This window comes from Herpailurus yagouaroundi, unplaced genomic scaffold (genome assembly GCF_014898765.1).
Source record: "Herpailurus yagouaroundi ecotype Mexico unplaced genomic scaffold, PumYag 165, whole genome shotgun sequence".
Lineage (NCBI taxonomy): Eukaryota > Metazoa > Chordata > Mammalia > Carnivora > Felidae > Herpailurus > Herpailurus yagouaroundi.
Window position 1 is genome coordinate 4600809 of NW_024412406.1, and position 22413 is coordinate 4623221.

A 22413-nucleotide genomic window follows, 5' to 3' on the forward strand; every position below is an offset into this window, starting at 1 on the left:
CCATAACTTGCACCTTGTGAGGGGAAATTACATCTGCTTACTTTATCCTTTATAATATACCCTTCCTAGTACCACTACATATTTGTAAAACACAGATTTGAGCCTATGGTTTTGTTCATTTAAAACTCATACACAACCATTAAGCATGATTACATAGCCTAAACCCAAACCTCATTCCTTTTGTTATTAATGCATTGATTCAGCAAATATTTGGTGAACGAGTGAAGTACAAGAAACTTTAAGTCATGGATGGAATAAAGTTCAGGATGGTGGAGGGAGATCAGGAATGAGGAGAGACTGGGGATGGGATGAAGATACCACTTTTCTTGTTTACATTGTACGCTAGTGAAAGATGCTGAAACTGAAAAAAATCTTGGGAGAGCAACAGATGCCTCTTGTACAAAAAAAAAAAGCTACATTAAGATGATTGTCAAAATAAATATCTAACAATGCTTTGTATTTTACTTTGGCCTCAGTTTGGCAACTAAAATATGGAGTTAGAACATTAAGGAGAAGCAGAAATCACATCTTCTTTATTATTATATTCCCTCACCACACCTACCACAGTGCCGCGGACATAGTAGGTTTGCCAAAGAAAGCTTTTGTGAAAAACTTTTGCCAGTGTGATCGTTTAACAATGAAACAATATTTGAAAATGTAAGTAGTATAATTTCTACTACTTTTCAAGAAAGAATGACCACTAAATCTTTTGTTAATCAGAATTTTCTTCATTACACAGGGAAGACATTCTTCAAAGAATGTTGAACCCAAGTCTTACAATGTTGAATTGCTTTTTAGTGTTAGTCCACTTATTATATACAATCTATTCATATAGAAATCTATTGACACTGTGGTGAAAGATACTGGTTATTTGATGAGGGAACATTCCATCATCTTATTCAGGCAGCAAGATTAAGTCCTAGGAACTAAGATGAAGGTAATTTATGGAAGAACTAGGCAGTTACTTATATTCCAAGTTACACTGCAGAGTAGATGCATAAAATATGAGGTATGGGTCTTTGGATTAAGTTCTGGACAGCATATGGTTCTTTGAAAAGATCAAAAAAGGGGCATCTACATGGCTTTGTCGGTTAAGTGTCCAACTCCTGATTTCGGCTCAGGTCATGATCTCACAGTTGGTGGGATTGAGCCCTGCATCAGGCTCTGTGTTGACTGCATGGAGCCTGCTTGGGATTCTCTTTCTCCTTCTCTCTCTGCCCCTCCCCTGCTAGTGCATGCTCTCTTTCACTATAAATAAACTTTAAAAAAATCAAGTAAATTGACAAAACTTTAGCCAGACTCATAAAAAAAAGAGATTTTTTTTTGTTGCAAACAAAATCAGAAATGAAAGAGGATAAGTAACAACCAATACTACAGAAATAAAAAGGATTATAAGAGATTATGAAAAATCATAAGCCAACAAATTGGACAACCTACAAAAAATGGATAAATTCCTAGAAACATAAAACCTCCCAAAATTGAATCAGGAAGAAATAGAAAATTTGAACAGTCTGATTACCAGCAATGAAATTGAATTAATAATCAAAAACTTCTAACAAAAGCAAGTCCAGAACCAGATGGCTTCACAGGTGAATTCTACCAAACATTTAAAGAAAGCTAATACCTATTCTTCTCAAACTATTCCAAAAAATAGAAGAGGAAGGAAAACTTCCAAATTCATTCAATAAAGGCTGCATGATGCTGATACCAAAGTAGATAAAGATAATAGAAAAACAAGAGGATTACAGGTCAATATCTTTGATGAACACAGATGTAAAAATTGTCAACAAAACATTAGCAAACCAAATCCAACAATACATAAAAAAAATCATTCACCACAATCGAGTGGAATTTATTCCAGGGATGCATGGGTGGTCCAATATTTGAAAATCAATTAATGTTATACATCACATCAATAAAAGAAAGGATAAAAACCATATGATAATTTCAACTGATGAAGAAAAAGCATTTGACAAAGTACAACATCCATTTATGATTAAAAATCCTCAACAAACTATATTTGGAAGGAATATACCTCAACATAATGAAGGTCATCTATGAAAAACCCACAGCTAACGTTATATTCAATGTGGAAAAACTGAGAGCTTTCCTCCTGCAGGATAAGGATGTATACTCTCACTACTTTTATTCAACAAAGTACTAGAAATCCTAGCCACAGTAATCAGACAAAAAAAGAAAGGAAAGGCATCCAAATTGCTAAGGAAGAAGTAAGACTTTCACTATTTGCAGATTACAGGATACCATATATAAAAAACCCAAAGACTCTACCAACAGACTACTAGAACTGATAAATAAATTCAGTAGAGTTTCAGGATACAAAATCAGTGTACATAAATCAGCTGCATTTCTATACACCAATAGTGAAGCAATAGAAAGAGAAATTAAGAACACAATCCTATTTATAATTGCACCAAAAGTAATAAAATACCTAGGAATAAAGTTAGTCAAAGAGATGAAAGACTTGTACTCTGTAAAGTATAAAACACTGATGAAAGAAATTGAAGATGAAACAAACAAATGGAAATCTATAGATTTAATGCAATTCCTATCAAAATACCAACAGCATTTTCCAGAGAACTAGAATAACCCTAAAATTTGTACAGAACCACAAAAGACCCAGATTAGCCAAAACAATCTTGAAAAAGGAAAAGCTGAAGGTACCACAATTCCAGATTTCAAGTTACACTACAAAGCTACAATAATCAAAACAGTATGATACTGACACAGAATTAGACACATAGATCAATAGAACAGGATAGAAAGCCCAGAAATAAACCCACTCTTACATGGTCAAGTAATCTTTGACAAAATAAGCAAGAATATGCAATGGGATAAAACAGTCTCTTCAACAAATGCTGTTGGGAAAACGGGATATCTACACACAAAAAAATGAAACCGTACCACTTTCTTAAACTATACACAAAAGTAAACTCAAAATGGATTAAAGGCCTAAATGTGAAACCTGATACCATAAAAATTCTAGACGAGAGCACAGGCAGCAATGTCTCTGACATTGGCTGTAGCAACATTTTTCTAGATATGTCTCTGGAGACAAGGAAAATAAAAGCAAAAATAAACTATTGGCACTACATCAAAATGAAAAGCTTCTGCACAGCAAAGGAGACAAGAAAACAAAAGACAACCTACTGAATGGGAGAAGATATTTGCTAATGACATATCTGAAAAGGGGTTAACGTCCAAAATACTGAAAGAACTGACACAATTCCACACCCAAAAAACAAACCAGGCAATTAAAAAAGGGCAGAAGACATGAACGGACATTTCTCCAAAGAAGACCTCCAGATGGCCAACAGGCACATGAGAAGATGCTCACCACCACTCACCATCAGGGAAATGCAAACCAACACTATAATGAGATATCACCACACACCTGTTAGAATAGCTAAAATCAAAAACGCAAGAAAGAAATGGTGAGAATGTGAAGATGAAGGAACTCTGGCACGCTGTTGGTGGCAAAGCAAACTGGTGCAGCCACTGTGGAAAACAGTGTGGAGGTTGCTCAAAAAACTAAGAAATAGAATTATGCTATGAATCAGTAAATCACACCTCTGGGTACTTACCAAAAAATTACAAAACCACTCATTTGAAAAGATATATGCAACCCTTTGTTTATTGCAGCATTATTCACAATAGCCAAATTATGGAAGCAGTCCAAGCGTCCATCGACAGGAGATTGGATAAAGAAGTAGTAATATATACAATGGACTGTTTATCACTCAGCCATAACAAAGAATGAAATCTTGCGATTTGCAACAACGTGGATGGAGCTTAATGCTAAGCGAAATAAGTCAGTCAGAGCAAGACAAATATTACATGATTTTACTCTTTTGTGGAGTTTATGAAACAAAACAAATGAACAAAGGGAAAAAAAGAGTAAGAGAGACAGACGAAGAAACTGACTCTTGATTATAGAGAACAACCTGATGGTTACCAGAAGGGAGGTGGGTGGAGGTGGATGGGTGAAACAGGTGATGGGGGTTAAAGATTATACTTCTCATGGTGAGCACTGAGTAATGTATAGAATTGTTGAATCTCTATATTGTACACCTGAAACTAATACAACACAGTATGTTAACTACACTGGAATTAAAATAAAAATCTTAGAAATAATTTCTGGAGAGCTTCCTGTTTGAAGGACCTCTATGTCTTATATGATACATAACTTAGTGGACTTGTTCATAGAATATTAGCATTCCACAGGATGATCCATGTGGTTGGAACATAAACTAAGCTGCATGTATGCATTTATTTATTTATTTGTTTGTTTGTTTGTTCGTTCGTTCATTCATTCATTCATTCATTCATTTATTTAAAACTGAGCTGCTTTTAAAGACAACATCCCTTCATGCAACTCTGGCAAACTTATTTTGTTACTCTACACAACTGAGAGCATGAAATTTTTTCATGTAGACCCAACAATCTTCTTATATGTTAATTTTTTCATGGCTCTTCAAGTTACCAAGTTCCTTTACTATAGACTACTATTTTTGTTTATATGAAATCAGTAAAGGAGTCTGTTTTCATTTCTAGAAAATTTCAACTATGCCATTTCTCCAGTAATGATCAGACTGTAAACATGTTAACATAGGAACATGAGACTACTGGCCCATAGAAATATTCCTGAGGTAATTTTACAGGAGTGTTTCTCTACTCTCACTAACTTACTTAAGTGGGATTTCCTTCAAGCATTTTGTGGAATACTTGATTATTTGGTATGCGCCAGTAAATAATCACGATAAAAGTTTCTGCCTTAACGGAGCTTACACTCTGCTCATCAGGACCATATATCTATACTTTTGTCTTGGTTTATAGGAACATATATCTATATGTTCGTCACAGTTTAGTGTTTGGTGGTCATATTCAGGTGAAATTGTCATTAGCGAGAATGGAGCCAGAAAACTCCTGCTATTTCCTGTGTCTGGAACATCTATCGTCACATTTTTCCATGGCCGCTTTCTTCTCATCCTTTAGGCATCAGCTCGATGGTCCACTTCCTTTGGCTGACCTCCCTGAACTGCCCCACCTCGTGTTGCCAACCCACATAGCGGTCATTGCGTCAGATTACTTTGTTCTGTTTTCTCTGAAACAGCACTACCTGATGTTGGTTTATTGATCTCCTTGGATATTATCTTCCTCAGTACTAGAATGTAAGCTCTATCTGAGCAAGCAGTTGCCTGGTAAGGCTGTCCATACTGAATCCCCAGTAGCTAGCTAAGTGCCTGAAACACGTGCTGAATAAAAAAATAAACCTTGGTGTCACTATATTACTCTAAAACAGTGCTACTCAATAGAAACATAATGTGAGCCACATATGTAATCTAAAATTTTCTAGTAGCCAGGTTAAGAATAAAAAAGAAACATTAAATTAATTAACTAAATTTAGTAATATATTATATTTAACTCAATATATCTAAAATGCCATAATTTCAACATTTCATAGTTTACGTAATCAGTGTAAAAGTTTTTAATGAGATATTGGTACCTCTCAATTCAGATTCTAAATTTTCTTTTGAAATGCTTGATTGACACTTAGATTTCATAAAATGTAGACATTTCTATAATTGAAAAAGTAGAGTCACATACTCAGTTCCTTCCACACATATTTAAAAGTTTCCCCATAACTGTATGAGGATCATTTCTTAAATTTTAATTAAAGTTAAGTAAAATTAAAAATTCAGTTTCTGTATCATAGTGAACACATTTCAAGTATTCAAGAACTGTGTGTGACTAAAGACTCTAGTATTGGGCAGTCCATCTCTAAAAAATGTTTAAATTGCAGTGTTAAAGTACACAAGATATATATTCAAATGTAATAATCATTTCAAAATCTGTCTAAAGCAATTTGTTACTAAAAGTAAAGCATTAACACATATTTTGAAAAGTAAACCATTATTCAAAGACTGGAGAAAATATTTGCAAAAGATACGTCTGATAAAGGACTATTATCCAAAATATACAAAGAACCCTTAAAACTCAACAATAAGAGAGCAAACAACCCAATTAAAAAAATGAGCCAAACACCTTAACAGACAGCTCACCAAATAAGAAATTCAGATGGCAAATAAGCATGTGAAAAGGTGCTCCACATCATACATCATCAGGAGAATGCAAACTAAAACAGCAATGAGATGCCACTCCACACCTAATTAGAATGGCTAAAATCTAGACTCACTGATATCACCAAATACTAGTGAGCATATGAAACAACAGAATTCTCATTCATTGCTATTGGGAATGCAAAATGGTACAGCTACTTTGAAAATTTGGCGGTTCCTTATAAAACAAAACATGCTCTTACTGTATCATGCTCCTTGGTGTTTACCTAAAGGAGTCTAAAGCGTAGGTCTCTACAAGAACCTGCATGTGGATGTATATTGCAGCTTTATTCATAACTGCCAAACTTGGAAACAACCAAGGTGTCCTTTAGTAGGTGAGTCAATAAGTAAACTACAGTATGTCCAGACAATGGAATATTTTTCAGCATTAACAAGAAATGAGCTACTAAGCCATGAAAAGACATGGAGGAAAGTTAAATGCATATTACCAAATAGAAGAAACCAATCTGCTAAGGCCACATACTGGAAAAGGCAGAACTGTGGAGACAGTAAAAATAACAGTGATTACACAGGTTGGGAACTAAGGGATGTGGGAAAGAGATGAATAGGCACAGGGCACAGAGAATTTTTAGGGCTATGAAAATACTCTGTATGATATTATAATGATGGATACATGTCATTATACTTTGTTCAAACACACAGAATGTACAACATCAAAAGTGAATCCTAAAGTGAACTATAGACTTTCGGTGATTGTGGTGTGTCAATGTAGGTTTATCGTTGGTAAAAGTGTAAGTGATGTTGATCATAGCAGAGGCTATGAAAGTGTAGGGGCAGTGGGTACATGGGAAATCTCTGTACCTTTCTCTCAATTTTGTTGTATACCTAAGAAAGTCTTTAAAAAGACAAACCAAAGCCAAAACAAAACAAAAAAGCCAACTGTTATTAATTTAGAACATTGTCAAGTTATCACTGTATTAAGACTGATCGTTTTTATTTACTTATTCAGTGGGAAACAGATTAATTTATAATAGGAAGTCTGCCCGGAATGGTACATCACCCACAGTCCCTGTATCTGTGCAATAGTCCAGAGTGGATGAACATTATTACTGTGCCATTAACACATGCAACAATTAAAAATTACTATTGTAACTTGGCTTTATCAGGCCTTCATAGCAACCTGCTTGACCACAGAAAATCCTGTCCTTCATAGAATCCTCTCTCTCAGACATTTCTGGGAAGACCTCAGGGTACTTACATGGGTTGTTAATCAATCATATGCTCTGTAGGGCACACAGAGTAGTGATTCATCCTGATGCAATATTTTATTTTTTTTCTTTTCTAAAATCTGGGTATGTTCATGGGTGTTTGTTGCACATACAAACATCTTTCACCATTCTGGTATTGGGTAAAAGGAGACTGAAAGACAGAATTACTTTAGAAAAGAAATCTCATGAATTACTTACTATGTAAAAGAAGGAAATAAAATTTTGATAGTGTGACATCAACACCACTTCTGATCATTTTCAAGCAAAGCAACGCCATTTAGATCTGGATAAATTTAGAGCTTGTAATAACATCGTTCAGGAACTGGATGAATTTTCTCAGTATGGGGAGCATATTTTGGAATGGGGCCTATTTTTTAAGGCCCCAATTCTATGGGAATAAACACTATGCTCTCATTTAGGGGATGGAAGGAGTGAGGTTAAATCATTACTAATTAAGTCAACAGATTCTTGATGGATAATTTCTTTTTCATTCATGCAAAACACTTGAAATGAGAAATCTGACGTAGTTTAAGATGCTATTACTTATTTTATTTTAATTGACAAGTAATTCCCGAGACAGTAGGGTCTCAAAGAGCCTTTGCAATTACTTAAGAATCTGTGAGGTCAGGGGCACCTGGGCGGTTCAGTTGGCTAAGCGTCCAACTTCGGCTCAGGTCTGATTTCACCATTCATGAGTTTGAGCCCCGAATCGGGCTCTGTGCTGACAGCTCAGAGCCTGGAGCCCGCTTCAGATTCTGTGTCTCCCTCTCTTTCTGACCCTCCCCCACTCGCACTTTGTGTCTCTCTCAAAAATAAAGAACATTAAAATTTTTTTTTAATTAAAAAAATAAAAAAGAATCCGTAAGGTCATTCTTACGTTCCTCAATTCAAAAGAACCACATAGTTGTAATTTTAATAGAAACTCCAGACCAGGGGGTCAAAGTTCATCTCAAGATAATTAACCTGCTCTACACCAGGATAAGTATGTATGGAAATAATAGTGGCAAATTCAATGCAGTGAACATTAAGCTGTCAAAACAGGAAAGTTGCCTGTTGAAAATATTTTGCCAGTGCTTAAAAAAATTTGTACTCTAAGTCAAATGTCCATTTGCCAGGGAGAACCAGAGTTGAGAAACTTTTATTTAAGACATGACTCAGAGGGAAAAAGGCAGAGGCTGGTAATAAAGGAAATGATCTGGTATCAATCCCCAATTGGTTATTCCTGAAATCACATGATCTGGGCATCTTTAAAAGGAATTTATCTGGACTCAAGAAGGTCATAGCACCTTCCTGACAGCTGCAGCTTTTTTCTCATCTTGAAGATAACCCTAGAAAGCTCATAAAATGTGTGATGCATTTGTGGGTACCTGGAAACTTAGCTCCAGTGAAAACTTTGATGATTACATGAAAGAAGTGGGTAAGAAAATACGTTGTAGGATGACTGGATTTATAACTTTTTCTCTGGGGAGATGGGGTTAATGCATGATTTTCACCCTGGGAGTATGGGTTAGATAGGAAATGCTGCTTTCTACATAGAGGCTATCCAAGTAGCAAGCCAGAATCATTTGTTTGTAGGAACATTCTAGACCAAAGTCACAGTGCATGCTTCCTAAAGGTGAACCAATACGACAAAGGGTCTAGCTGGAATTTTTACAGTCTATAGAAATGACAAGATTTTATTTGACTGCTGAACTGGGTTATCTTTGTGTTACTTGGCTCTTTGCCTGCTTTTCTGTCATTCTTTCTTGCATATGAAATAAATAAGACTATATTTATTTCCTAGCATTCAATAATTTTTATTGGAAACCGAAAGCACTGTATTTCTCTATTTAATGTGATTTTTAAGCAAACATATGTTAACTAATTATTTTATTTTCTCACTGTCAATTTGTTAAATTGTGTTTTTGTTTTTATGAGAACCAAAATCTTAATTTCAGACAATATGTTCCTTTGAGGGGTTAAATATTTCTTTGATTAGGAATTACATGGGATGCCATAGGATCATCAAGTAAGTCAAAAGGACAATGTTATATGTATAATGTACCCCTCCTTGATAATGGAGGCTTTTAAGCTTGTGGATTCTACTAATATTGCCAGTGTTGTGTGAATATTCCCTAGATGATTATGGTGGTGAAGCATTGGGGTACGGAGGCCGGTTGTCACTCAGACAGCTTCTACCTTGAGAGCCCCTCTCCTCATACCCCTGTGCATGATAAAGTCATACCCAGGTATAGCAATTTGAGGAGGGGTTGTTACAGGGGTTAAGATTTAATCTCTGTATCTTAAGACTTTATCTTTTTCCTAAATCATATGGTAGAGTTTTTGCTTGTCTGTAACTACTACTATTTTCTTTGTTTAAAGACAGGAGGGAAATTAGGGACTTTAGCATAAGTGAGATCTAACTTTCTAGAATATCAACTAGTTGTGATTCAATAAACTAATCAGAATGCTGATTAGTGCTGATACAGAAATGTCAGGATTTGAGGCTATTTTGCTATTGAGTTTTAGAAACATTTTGCACTTTTAATACTTACATTTAAATTCTTATACCACTGTGTTTTAAAATTATAAAGTACTGATGATAATGAAAGACAATAAGGTAACTCCTGAAATTAATTGCTCTAACTGATGATTAGCAAGCAGGTATTACTTTCATCAGTCAAAGAAGGACTGAATAAAGCAAGTGGAGAATGTGATTTTTCCCAAGGTCAGCCATTCTGGAATTATACTTGATGTTGCATCCTTTCATTATACTGACTCACTCCATGTATTTAAAGGTATATTTTGTAACAGGGCCAGGACTTGATGAAGCAATATCTTTCCACCTGTGGCCACTTTTCAGACAGGGCGCTAAATAAGAGCCTCAGCATCACTTGTTTTGGACAATGTTTTCTCCTTCTTACCCCCTCTTTCTAACCTTTCACATGTATAAGTAGCCTTTCATCAAAGCAGCAGCTTAGGCTTATGTACATGTGTTAAAAAATTCAACACATCTATGGCTGTCATAAATTCTGTGTAACATATGCAGTGACAGCAAGTTCCCACTGTCTACATGAAGTTGCAAATTGTTCATCCCTTACCTGACACAAGAAGAGAAGTTCCTTTTTTAAAAGAGGGGTTTGTACCTGAGGCGATTGAGAGTAAAAGTATTGATTTCTAAACTTAATAAAATAGTGATTTCTTAAATTTTGACATTTTCAAAATTGACTAGACCCTCTTTAACAGTTCCTACAATTTACTGGGAATAATACCACCATTCTTAGATGGTATAAATGTAGGAAACATTTTGCCTTTTGGATAAATTAACCAGAATCTTCATTCCATAGTAGAGTAATTTGGAAAAGCCAAGAAAATAGGACTTGGCAGCAAATGCTACGAAATGTTTGGGCGACTTTTGTACACCCAAGCAGGTTATTATTATTTTCTTTGGAAAGAGAGAAGAGAGCAAGCACTAGTGGGGGAGAGGGGCAGAGGAAGAGAGAATATACGTGTGTGTGTGTGTGTGTGTGTACGTGTGTGTGTGTGTGTGTGTACGTGTGTGTGTGTACGTGTGTGTGTATACACACGTACACACACGTACACACACATATGTATGTATGTATGTATTCTAGAAGATTTGATCTTTTTGAAAATTAACAGCATGTCTCCTGTGGAGTCCGAAACCCAGAAGAAATTAAAATAGACTTACACTTAATCATGACATGTGTTCCTTTAAATATTAGTCTGCTTTACTTATCTGCAGCAGCTATTTAAATGAGGCTTTTAAGAAATTCACTGGTGTTCTTTTTTTCCTTTTATGCACACCCACCCACCCACCTACACCCATACACACACACACACACACACACACACACACACACACACACACACACACACAGTACAGCTCTAACTTAGTTAAAGATGTGAGAGAAAATTGTAAACTTGACATTTTTTTCTTTTCCCAACTGTAGGAGTGGGCTTTGCCACTAGGAAAGTGGCTGGCATGGCCAAACCCAACATGATCATCAGTGTGAATGGGGATGTGATCACCATTAAATCAGAAAGCACCTTTAAAAATACTGAGATTTCCTTCAGACTGGGTGAAGAATTTGATGAAGTTACTGCAGATGACAGAAAAGTCAAGGTGAGAAAGAAGGAATTGGAGCAGAATAAAAAGCCTGGTTTCTAAAAGACTGTTGCCAGGGTGCCTGCGTGGCTCAGTCAGTTAAGCATCCAGCTTCAGCTCAGGTCATGATCTCAACGGTTCATGAGTTCAAGCCTCGCATTGGGCTCTGTGCTGATAGCTCAGAGACTAGAGCCTGCTTCAGATTCTGTGTCTCCCTCTCTCCCTGCCTCTTGTGCTCTCTCAAACATAAATTTAAAAAATCAACAAATAAAAGACTGCTGTCAAGAAGAAGTCATCTTGTGTAAAAGGAGGGAAACTGTTTTATCACAGGTCAAAGATCCCTGACTTCCTAGACCTAAGCCATGTTCTCTTAGATATGTATTTGGTGAATCTTCTCCTTTCTATAAAGTTGTATTTATTCTTCAAAAAAGTGATTAATAAATTTTATTTGTCACACAATATATAGAGTGTTTGAAGTGAAAGAAAAATAACATTTCAGAGAATGTTTATGAAAGAGTGGAAGAAGAAAGGAAAAGATTACCTATGAGTATCATCTCAACATAAATTTATTGCCTATATTTTCTCACAGTATTATTTCAAATATGTGTTTGTATAATATTCTGATCATAATGTATCATTTATATGCTGTTATTTTTACCACTCATTTTTTCGTTTTAATATATTCTTACAATTTAGAATTACTCGTGACCTCAAAATATTCCTTCATTCAAAGGTGATGTATTTTTTATTTTATTTTCCTCTACCTTATACAAATGGTAATCACTTTTTATTATGCTCACAGAGCATCATAACCTTAGATGGGGGTGCCCTGGTACAGGTGCAGAAGTGGGATGGAAAATCAACCACCATAAAGAGAAAACGAGTGGATGATAAACTGGTGGTGGTGAGTATCCTCTAGTTGCTTAATTCTAGGCTCTGCTGCTTGGTCATCTTATACTCACCATTCTACCTAATCATGCTGGCTTATGTAGAAGAAAAGTGATTCCATTGGCATTATGATTTCACTCTGGCAATTGTCCTTCATGCTTTTAAGCTCAGTCGAGGCATGCTGTCCCTCAAGAAGCATTCTCTGACTGCTCTCAGCACACACCATATTGTATTATGCATTTCTGCTTGTATTGCTCACACACTATATAGATTGTAAAGTTCCTTGAGGGGATGACCTGTGTTTTCTTGGTCTTTTTGTCTTCCTAACTTATTACATTATTAGGTATATATAGGAGCCCAGAACAAATGTTTTCAAATAAATACTGTTTCCTTCCCAATATTACAGGCAAAATAAATAAACCCGTAGTTTAGTCCCATGATTGACCAAGAGTTTTTTTGTGTGTGTCTAGGAATGTATCATGAAAGGCGTCACCTCTACCAGAATTTATGAGAGAGCATAAACCAAGGGACATTGAGCTGAAGTTTGCATCGAACTCTATGACAGTCTGTTGGATATATTGTCCAAACATATATTGTTATTTTCTACTAATTAGCAAGCAACTAATTTTCCCCCAAACTGATTTTATTCAATGTGGGTATGTTCATTAAATAAAACTTCTTAGATTTAGAAGGTGATGTAATGATTTATTCTTTGTGTGGGATAATTTTTTACTCATAACCCAATGAAGGAAAGAGAAAATTGTATTTTTGCTTTATTGCTGGTATAATATGATTTTTCATAATAATCCAAGGTAAAAAATATTCATGAATTTTCCATTTTCTTAGGTAGATGATAAATTTGCTATTATTGAATATGCAGTCCTTCTGTAGCATGCCTACAGTCAAGTAGCTACCTCAGAAAGACCTAAGGTAGTTTTAAATGTAGTGAAGTGGCCCACAGACAGCTGGGCCAAGTCCTGCCATTTCACACCTACCTATCCTGGAGCATTGAGAGAAAGACCAGCAATACATGTTACAGACACTATTTCTGGAATATAATTTTTAATCTGAAAAATTATTGGTAAACCAAGCTATCTCTGGAATCTCTCAAAGATTAAATGCAAATAATCTCATAATGTTCTTTCCATAAAAGACATGACAACTTTGTAATGAGTAATGATGCAAATGTTCTTATAGTGGTTTCCAAATCTTTCTTTTTCTTCCTAGTGGAACTTTTTAATTAAATGAAGTATTGAATATGTTCTGGAACTTTTTATTCAGATAAAATCTCCATGGAATTCCCACTCCCCCCCCCCAAATAGACAAAAATGATAATGAGGTTTCCCAGATAGAGGGGTGTATGTGTGTGTGTGTGTGTGTGTGTGTGTGTGTGTGTTGGGGAGAGAGAGGGAGGGAGAGAGAGAAAGAGGGAGGGAGGGAGGGAAGAGGTTTCTTCTGCCTGTTGTGGAAATTTTGCAGCTGTTCAAGATATTGGAGTTTCACGTAAATAGATTACAATTTCCATACTATATACTTATATTTTATAGTCAGCCGAAGTCTATTAATGTGCTGCAATTGATATAATTCTGTTTGTGATGTTTCCTTTAAGAATAACTCCATTATTTGTTGAGTACTTATTTTATGCACAACACTAAGATATGAAGGGGCCAGAAGAGGTAAAGTAAGTTCCTGATCATAAGAATTTACTTTCTTTGCAAAAACAGAGTCAGACTCTTTTGGCTCACTGGAGGATTGAAGACCTCAAAAGGAGAAGACTTGTACAGACTGATTAGGACAATTCTTGAGAAACCAATATTGATTAAGCACTTACTTTGGTGCCAGGCACTTCGCATGCTCAAAATAATCCTATAAGAAGATTTTAGTATTCCTGTTCATAGAAGAGGAAACTTAGGTTTAGAGTGTAAGTCTACAAAGTTAAATAGGGAATAGACATAGTATCTGAAATTCAAGAGAGCAACCCAGGATGGGATATAGGTCTAGAAGCTATCAGTATCCTAGTGGTAACTTAATTCACAAATGGTGATGAGATAATCCAATAATAAGGGAGAACTGGAAAAAAAGAAAGACTTGAAGGTAGTCAAGTGGATGTTCCAGGCACTTCAAGTCAACATGTTCTGTGCTAAATTTATCATTGTTGCCCCCTTCCACCCACTACCTACAACTTGTTCTTCATCCTATTTTCCAAAGCTCAGTGGGTATCAGCATGTTTTGTCTAATTACTTTTTCCATAAATCTTAAATCATCCTTGAATATGTCTTCTTCCTCCCTCCACAGTATCTATGTTACTTTTTGAAAATCATATTAATTCTGTTAACTTAAAATTTCTTTAATGTTTGCTTTTCTCATTCCCATTACCAATACCTCCAAACATTTTTTTCTTCAATTGCTTCAGAGTTCTCCTAATAAATCTCCCTCTTTTACTGTCAATTCTCTCTTCTGTTTTCCAAGCCCTGTAGATTTAATAAATGGTATTTGCACAATGGAAACCTGACCTGGACACTCACTGATTAAAACATTTGCAAATGGCTCCCATTGCATCCAGAGAAGGTCCAATCTCCATAGCGTGGAATGTATATTTTGTCTTAGGCTTGTCTTTTCTCATCTGTTTAGTTTTATCATTGCTCTTGTTGTCTTACACTTCTTGCTATTGCTTCAATCATCCCAAGCAATTTTCATACTCTGTTTTGCCTCTAGTTGTGTGTGTGTGTGTGTGTGTGTGTGTGTGTGTGTGTGTATCCTGCTTCTTTCTATCTAGAACTTTCCCTTCCTTTGTCCTGAACATTCCTCATCCCTTAATGGTTCCTCTGTGCTAATTCTTTACAAAGTTGCATTAGGTACCACTTCTATGTATGAGTATTTGTGGATCTAGTTATTTTCAAAATGTACTTTCAAGTTTAATTCTTATTTTTCAGATGGTATGGAAGCATAGAGTAAGAAGATCCAGTCCAATGTATATTTGCTAGATAAGCTGGTTTCTTCCTTCTATATTTTCATAAAACTAAGGTCACGATACAAAAGATATCTTTGAGTATCAGTTCTCCAATTTATCTTGCCTGGGACTTCTTTGAAGGTCACATAATTTTCCATTGTCTAACATTATTTCTACCAACACATATACAGAAACATAGAGAAGGTTCTACTCTTAGGGGCGCCTGGGTGGCTCAGTCGGTTGGGTGTCTGACTTCAGCTCAGGTCATGATCTCGTGGTCCATGAGTTCAAGCCCTGCATTGGTCTCTGTGCTGACAGGTTGGAGCCTGGAGCCTGTTTCTGATTCTGTCTCCCTCTCTCTGACCCTCCCCCGCTCACACTCTGTCTCGCTCTCTCAAAAATAAATAAACATTTAAAAAAAATAAAAAATAAATAAAAGAAGAAGGTTCTACTCTTAAAGGAAGAGAGATAGGGCCAAGCAGATACTTCTCAGAAAAACAGATGCATGGGTATAGAGTCCATCTATATCTTGAAGAAGATATGAATAGCTCAAAAAGCCATTCACTCAGTCTTTAGAAACTGTGAGAATCGGATGACAATAGGCCAGCATATCCTTTCTTTCCTTTAATTCCTGTCACTGCTATCATTGAATTACAATTTCTGGCTTATAAATACTTCTTCCAAATCCCATAGCATTATTGGCTTAAATTTTTACTTTAAATTTTACTTTTAAATTTTTACTGACTTAAATTTTAAAAATTTTTTGAAAGTTATGTATCAATTTTGAGCAGGTGACCTAGCCTCTTGTTTAGAATAGTGATTTTCACCCAAGTTATTATTGTGACTTGACCACTGTGTGGTATGCCAAAGTATGTTACTACCAATAACAAAGTACAAAAATTTATGAATTATTTTATTTTTCAAGTAAATTACTTGAATTTAATATCATATAAAATATGGTTTTTCACAAACTTGTTCTCTTATTTGCAGAAGGAGAGAAAGGGATTATCACTTGTATATGAGACTTACTTGAGGTTTTCTGAGGGACTTGAAAAAATTCTTACAGGGGCGCCTGGGTGGCGCAGTCGGTTAAGCGTCCCACTTCAGCCAGGTCACGATCTCGCGGTCCGTGAGTTCGAGCCCCGCGTCAGGCTCTGGGCTGATGGCTCGGAGCCTGGAGCCTGTTTCCGATTCTGTGTCTCCCTCTCTCTCTCTGCCCCTCCCCCGTTCATGCTCTGTCTCTCTCTGTCCCAAAAATAAATAAAAAACGTTGAAAAAAAAATTAAGAAAAAATTCTTACAGGTGCATTGCTGCTAAGAAGAAAAATAGATTGTAAAGTCCTTGAGTTGGAACATGTAAGCCTCCAAGATGGTTGTCAGGTGGTGATGTTTTTTTTTTATCTTTAGGGTTCAGCTTTTAAGCAGTGTGTTTATAGCACTCCTAGCCAGGCTGTATGAGTACAGGAAATGGCTGGGTGAAGGAGTAAGGCACAGCCCTTGCATAGCTTATCGGTGAACATCTCTCTAGTTAGTGAAAAACACAATATTGACCTTACATCCAATTATGGATCCATCCATTAATTCACACACCAGCCCTATCCCAATGCAGAATACATTAAAAGGATTTACATGTAGTCAAACAAACAGAAAATGTTAGGCAACAGACGCAAAAAAATCACTTATTGAGAGCATCTCAAAGGCAAGGATGATGTCAAACTTGTAGCTAGGTTCCCAGACCCTGGTACAGTGAAGAGGAGAGTCAGAGCTTAATAAATGATTCTTGAATGAATAAGTATGCTGTCTTCTTTGTGCTAAATGTGGTGTATGGAACAGAAAGAATGACAATCTCATATACATGTCTTTAATGTAGTAGAGAAATAGCATGAATACCATCACATTACCTGGGAAAACTGTCCTAATAGTTCCTTCTCTTTCCTTTACCCTTACCCCTCAAATCTAGAAAGGATTAAAACTTTCCTCCCCATGACCACAGAAAAATGTATGTGTTCCTACTATAACAAGATATTACCACACTCTCATTTCTCTTTCCCGGTCACTAGGTTGTCACTGCCTCTAGAGCAGGTCACTTACATGGATACCTAGAATCTAGCACAGAGCCTGAAACATGGTAATCCCTCAATAAATTTTAACAGAATGAATAAAGACACAATATAGGGGAAGAAATTCATTATATACTAAATTATGTGGTATAGGCTATGGACTGAAGGGAGCCAATGGCAAGCAGGACCAACATGTCCTGGAGTAGTCAAATTTTCAACAAAGAAGATGTATTTGAGTTAGGCCTTGGAAGATAATTGTAATTAATTGCTTATTAATTAGTTTTACAGTAGAACAACTTGGCAAATACCAAGCAGATTTTTGGATGTTTTTGAAGTTAAGCTTGCATAAATTCACATTAGAATTAGTTATAACATTAGGGTCTTGAATGTAATCCCCATGGTAACCAAAAAGAAAGCAGCTATAGAAAATATATATAAGGAAATGAGAAAGGAATTTTAATGTTTCATTACAAAAAATCAGCTAAACAAAAAAGAAAATAGTAAACCAGGAAATGTGGGACAAAAAAAGCTACAAAGCACATGAAAAACAAGTAGCAAAATGACAGAAGTAAATCCCTCCTTATCACTAGTAATTTTAAATGTAAATTGATTAAACACTCTAGTCGAAAGACAAATTGAATAAAGAGAAAGAATAAAAAAAAGTCTAACTATATGCTAATCTACAAGAGACTAACTTTAGATCCAAATATACAAATAGGTTGAAAATCAAAGGATAGCAGAAGATATTCCATACAAATAGTAACCAAGAGAGCAGAGGTGGCTATACCAACAAAAGACAAAATAGACTTATTACATATTTAAATGAAAGTTTCAATACAGCAAGAACATATAATTATAAACATTTATACACCTAGTAAAAGACAAAGTACATAAGGCAAAAAATGACAGAATTTTTATATCTCAATAAAAAAACGTGACAGAATTAAAGAGAGAAATAGACAGTTCTACAATAATAGTTGGATAATTCAAAATTTCACTCTCAATAAAGGATGGAACAACCAGACAGAACATACGTAAGGAAACAGTAGACTTAGAAAACACAATAAATCAACTGGATGTAACAGACATGTATAGAACACTCAAAAACCACAGAATACATATTTTTTTCACGTGTACATGAACTTTCTTCAGGATAGAAAGGATAAAATTAAGTCTCAGTAAATTTAAAAAGATATATGCAAAATACCTTATTCAAACATAATGGGATGAAGTAAGAAATCAATAACAGAAGGAAAACTGGAAAATTCACAAATTTTTGGAAATTAAACAACAACCAATGGATCAAAAAAGAAATAATAAGAGAAATTAGAAAACACTTAGTGATGAATGAAAGCTGAAACACAACATACCAAAACTTACGGGACACAGTGAAAGTAGTGTTAAGTGGGAAATTTATAGTTAAAAATGTTTATATTAAAAGAAGAAGAAAAGAGAAGTTCTCAAATCCACAATCTAACTTTACAACTCAAGAAACTTGAAAAACAAGAAAAAACTGAACCCAAAGCTAGCAGAAGGAAATAATAAAGATCAGAGCAGAGATGAATGAAATAGAAAAATAGAAAAATGAAAAAGAAAATCAACAAAATGAAAAGTTGGTTCTTCAAAAGATTAACAAAATTGACAAGCTTTAGGTAGACTCACTAAGAAAAAAAAGAGAGAAAACTCAAATTACTAAAATCAGTAATGAAACTAGGACATTACTACTGACTCTACAGAAATAGAAAGGATTACAAGAGAATAGTCTGAGCAGCTGTGCACCAACAAATAGGGTAACCTAGATGAAATGAACAAATTCCTGCTAAGACTAAAGCATGAAGAAATAGCAAATCTGAACAGACCTGTAACTAGTAAGGAGTAACCAGGAACCAAATATCTGATTAAAAAAAAAAAAAGTCCTGGGCTTAATGCTTTCACTGGTGAACTCTACCAAATTGAAGAAGAATTAATGCCAATCCTTCTCAAACTCTTCCAAAAAAATTAAAGAAAAAAGAAGACTAATTCATTTTATGCATATGATATCATTAATATCAAACTCAGACAAAGATAGTTGAAAAAAATTACAGAGCAATATCCCATATGAATCGTGATGTAAAATCCTCAACAAAATGCTAGCAAGCAGAATTCACAGCATATTAGAAGGATTATACACCATGACCAATTGGAATTTATTGGGGAATGCAAGGATGAGTCAACATGCAAAAACTGGTCAATATAATCTACCATATTATCACAATGAATGGGGAAAAAAACATATGGTCATCTCAATTAATACAGAGAAAGAATTTGAGAAAATTCAAAACTCCTTCATGTAAAAACATTCCACAAACTAGGAATAGTAGGAAACTACTTCAGTGTAACAAAAACCCTGTGTGAAAACTCCATAGAGGACATAACACTTAATAGTGAAACCTGAAAGTTTTCCTGTATAATCAGGAACAAGACAGAGATGTCAGCTTCTGCCATTTGTATTGAATATGTTACCGGAAGTACTAATCAGAGTAGTCAAGAAAAAAAAAAAAAAGCCATCCAAACTAAAAAAGGAAGAAGAAAAATTATTTCTGGTCACAGATGGTATAATCTTATATGAAGAAAACCCTAAAGATTCCACTCACCTGAAAAAAAAAAAAAACCTATTAGAATAAATGAATTCAGCAAAGCGGCAGGATATATCATCAATTCACAAAAAGCAGTTGTGTTTCTATATACTAACGATGAACAACCGAGAAGTAAATTAAGAAAACATTTCCATTTACAATAGCAGCAGAAAGAATAAATTACTTATAAATTAACGTAATTAATTAACTTAATTAAACGAATCAGCTTTTGGTAAAAGTTTCATACAATTGAAATTGCAAACATCTATAAAAGAAATTTTTAGTAGACATAAATAAATGGAAAGATATCCCATATTCACAGATTGGAAGACTTAATATAGTTAGGATGTCATACTACCCAGAGTTATCTACAGATTTGATGGACTCCCAATCAAAATCCCAATGACATTTTTTGGAGAAATAGAAACCCATTCTGAAATTCATATGGAATCTAAAGGGACCACAAAAAGCCAAAACAATTCTGAAAAAGAAGAATAAAATTGGATTACTCATGCTTCCTGATTTCAAAATTCACTACAAAGCTATTATAATCAAAACTTGCTAGTAGAGACAGACATATAAACAAATGGAACAGAATAGAGTCCAGAAATAAACCCTCACATAAATGGTCAAATAATTTTCAATTAATGTACTAAGGTCATTCAATGGGTAAAGGACCATCTTCAGAAAATGGTGCTGGAAAAATTGGGTATAACGGGCAAAAGGATAAAGTTGGACCCTTACCTAACACCATCTGCAAAAATGAACTCAAATGAATCCGTGACCTAAATATGTCTTTTTAAAAAAAATTTTTTTTTACATTTTTAAATTTATTTTTGAGAGAGAGAGAGAGAGAGAGAGAGAGAGAGAGGCAGAGCACAAGTGAGAGAGGGGCAGAGAGAGAGGGAGACACAGAATCCAAAGCAGGCTTCAGGCTCTGAGCTGTCAGCACCGAGCCTGACCGGGGCCCAAACTCACAAACTGGGAGATCATGACCTGAGCCGAATCGGACACTTAACCGACTGAGCCACCCAAGCTCCCCAGAAGTATACAATTCTTAGAAAAAAACATAGGGAAAATGTTCCATGACATTGGATTTGACCATGATTTCTGAAACATGAAAACAATGGCACAGGAAACAAAAGAATAGAAAAATTGGACTTCATGAAAATTAAAAATCTGTGTGGGGGCACCTGGGTGGCTCAGGTCACGATCTCATGGTTCAGGGGTTGGAGTCCCACATCAGGCTCTGTGCTGACAGCTCGAAGCCTGGATGGAGCCTGCTTCAGATTCTGTCTCCTTCTCTCTCTGCCCCCCCCCACTCACACTGTCTCCCTCTCTCTCAAAAATAAATGTTTTAAAAAAATCTGTGTGTATCTTTTGTGTTGATATATACTATCAATAGAGTAAAAAGACAACTTACAGAATGTGAGAAAATATTAGCAAATCATATTTCTCATAAGGAATTAATATCCACAATATATAGAGATCTCTTAAAACTCAATAACAAATAAAATAAACAACCTGATTCAAACATGGGCAAAGGACTTGAAAAGACATTTTTCCAAAGAAGATATACAAATGTCCACTACATGAAAAGATGTTTAACACTACCAATCATTAGTGATATGTAAATCAAAATTACAATGAGATTCCACATCACATCCATTAAGATGGCTACTATCAAAAAAACAAACCAAATAACATGTTGGTGAAAATGTCTAGAAATTGGAATGCTTGTGCACCATGGATAGGTATGTAAATGATACAGCTGCTGTAGAAAACAGGATGACAGGTCCTCAAAAAATTAAAAATGTAATTATCATGGGATACAGCAATTCTGCTCCTAAATATATACTCCACCTCCACCACCACCTCCCCACCACCACAAACTGAAAACAGGGTCTTAAAGAGATATTTGTGCACCCATATTCATAGCAGCATTATTCACAATAATTAAAATGGAGAAGCAACTTAAGGTCCGTTGGCATATAGATAAGCAACATACATAGGTTTTTACATACAATGGAATATTATTAAGCATTAAAAAGGAAGGAAATTCTGACACATGGTACAACATGGAAGAAACTTAAGAAGTGCATGGTAAGTGAAATACACCAGTCACCATAAAAACAAATACTGTATGATTCTACTTATGTGAGTTATTTAGAGTAGTTGAAATTGTACAGACAGAAAGTAGAATAGTGGTTGCCAATGGCTAAGAGACTGGGAAAATCGGGTTCTTGTTTAGTAGGTATGGAGCTTCAGTTTTGCAAGATAAAAGAGTTCTGGAAGTAGATGGTGGTGAGGTAGCGCAATAATATGTACTTAATGCCACTGAATTGTACACTTAAAATGGTCAAGATAGTTAATTTTATGACACATAAAAAATTGGAAAATAAATCTACTGTGGCTCCAGCTAAAGTATTT

The 22413-nt window shown here is 35.3% G+C and overlaps 1 protein-coding gene and 1 long non-coding RNA gene across 2 annotated transcripts in view; one reads left to right on the forward strand and one right to left on the reverse strand.

Moving 5' to 3' along the window:
* The window catches only part of LOC121038064 (uncharacterized), a 259619-nt gene that overhangs the window by 90260 nt on the left and 146946 nt on the right, over positions 1-22413 (reverse strand). The window lies entirely within an intron of this gene.
* LOC121038059 (fatty acid-binding protein, adipocyte) lies at positions 8632-13618 on the forward strand. Its single transcript, XM_040487517.1, has 4 exons — positions 8632-8783; positions 11317-11489; positions 12274-12375; positions 12830-13618. The coding sequence occupies exons 1-4, from the start codon at positions 8711-8713 to the stop codon at positions 12878-12880; spliced, it is 399 nt and encodes a 132-aa protein (XP_040343451.1). The 5' UTR covers positions 8632-8710; the 3' UTR covers positions 12881-13618.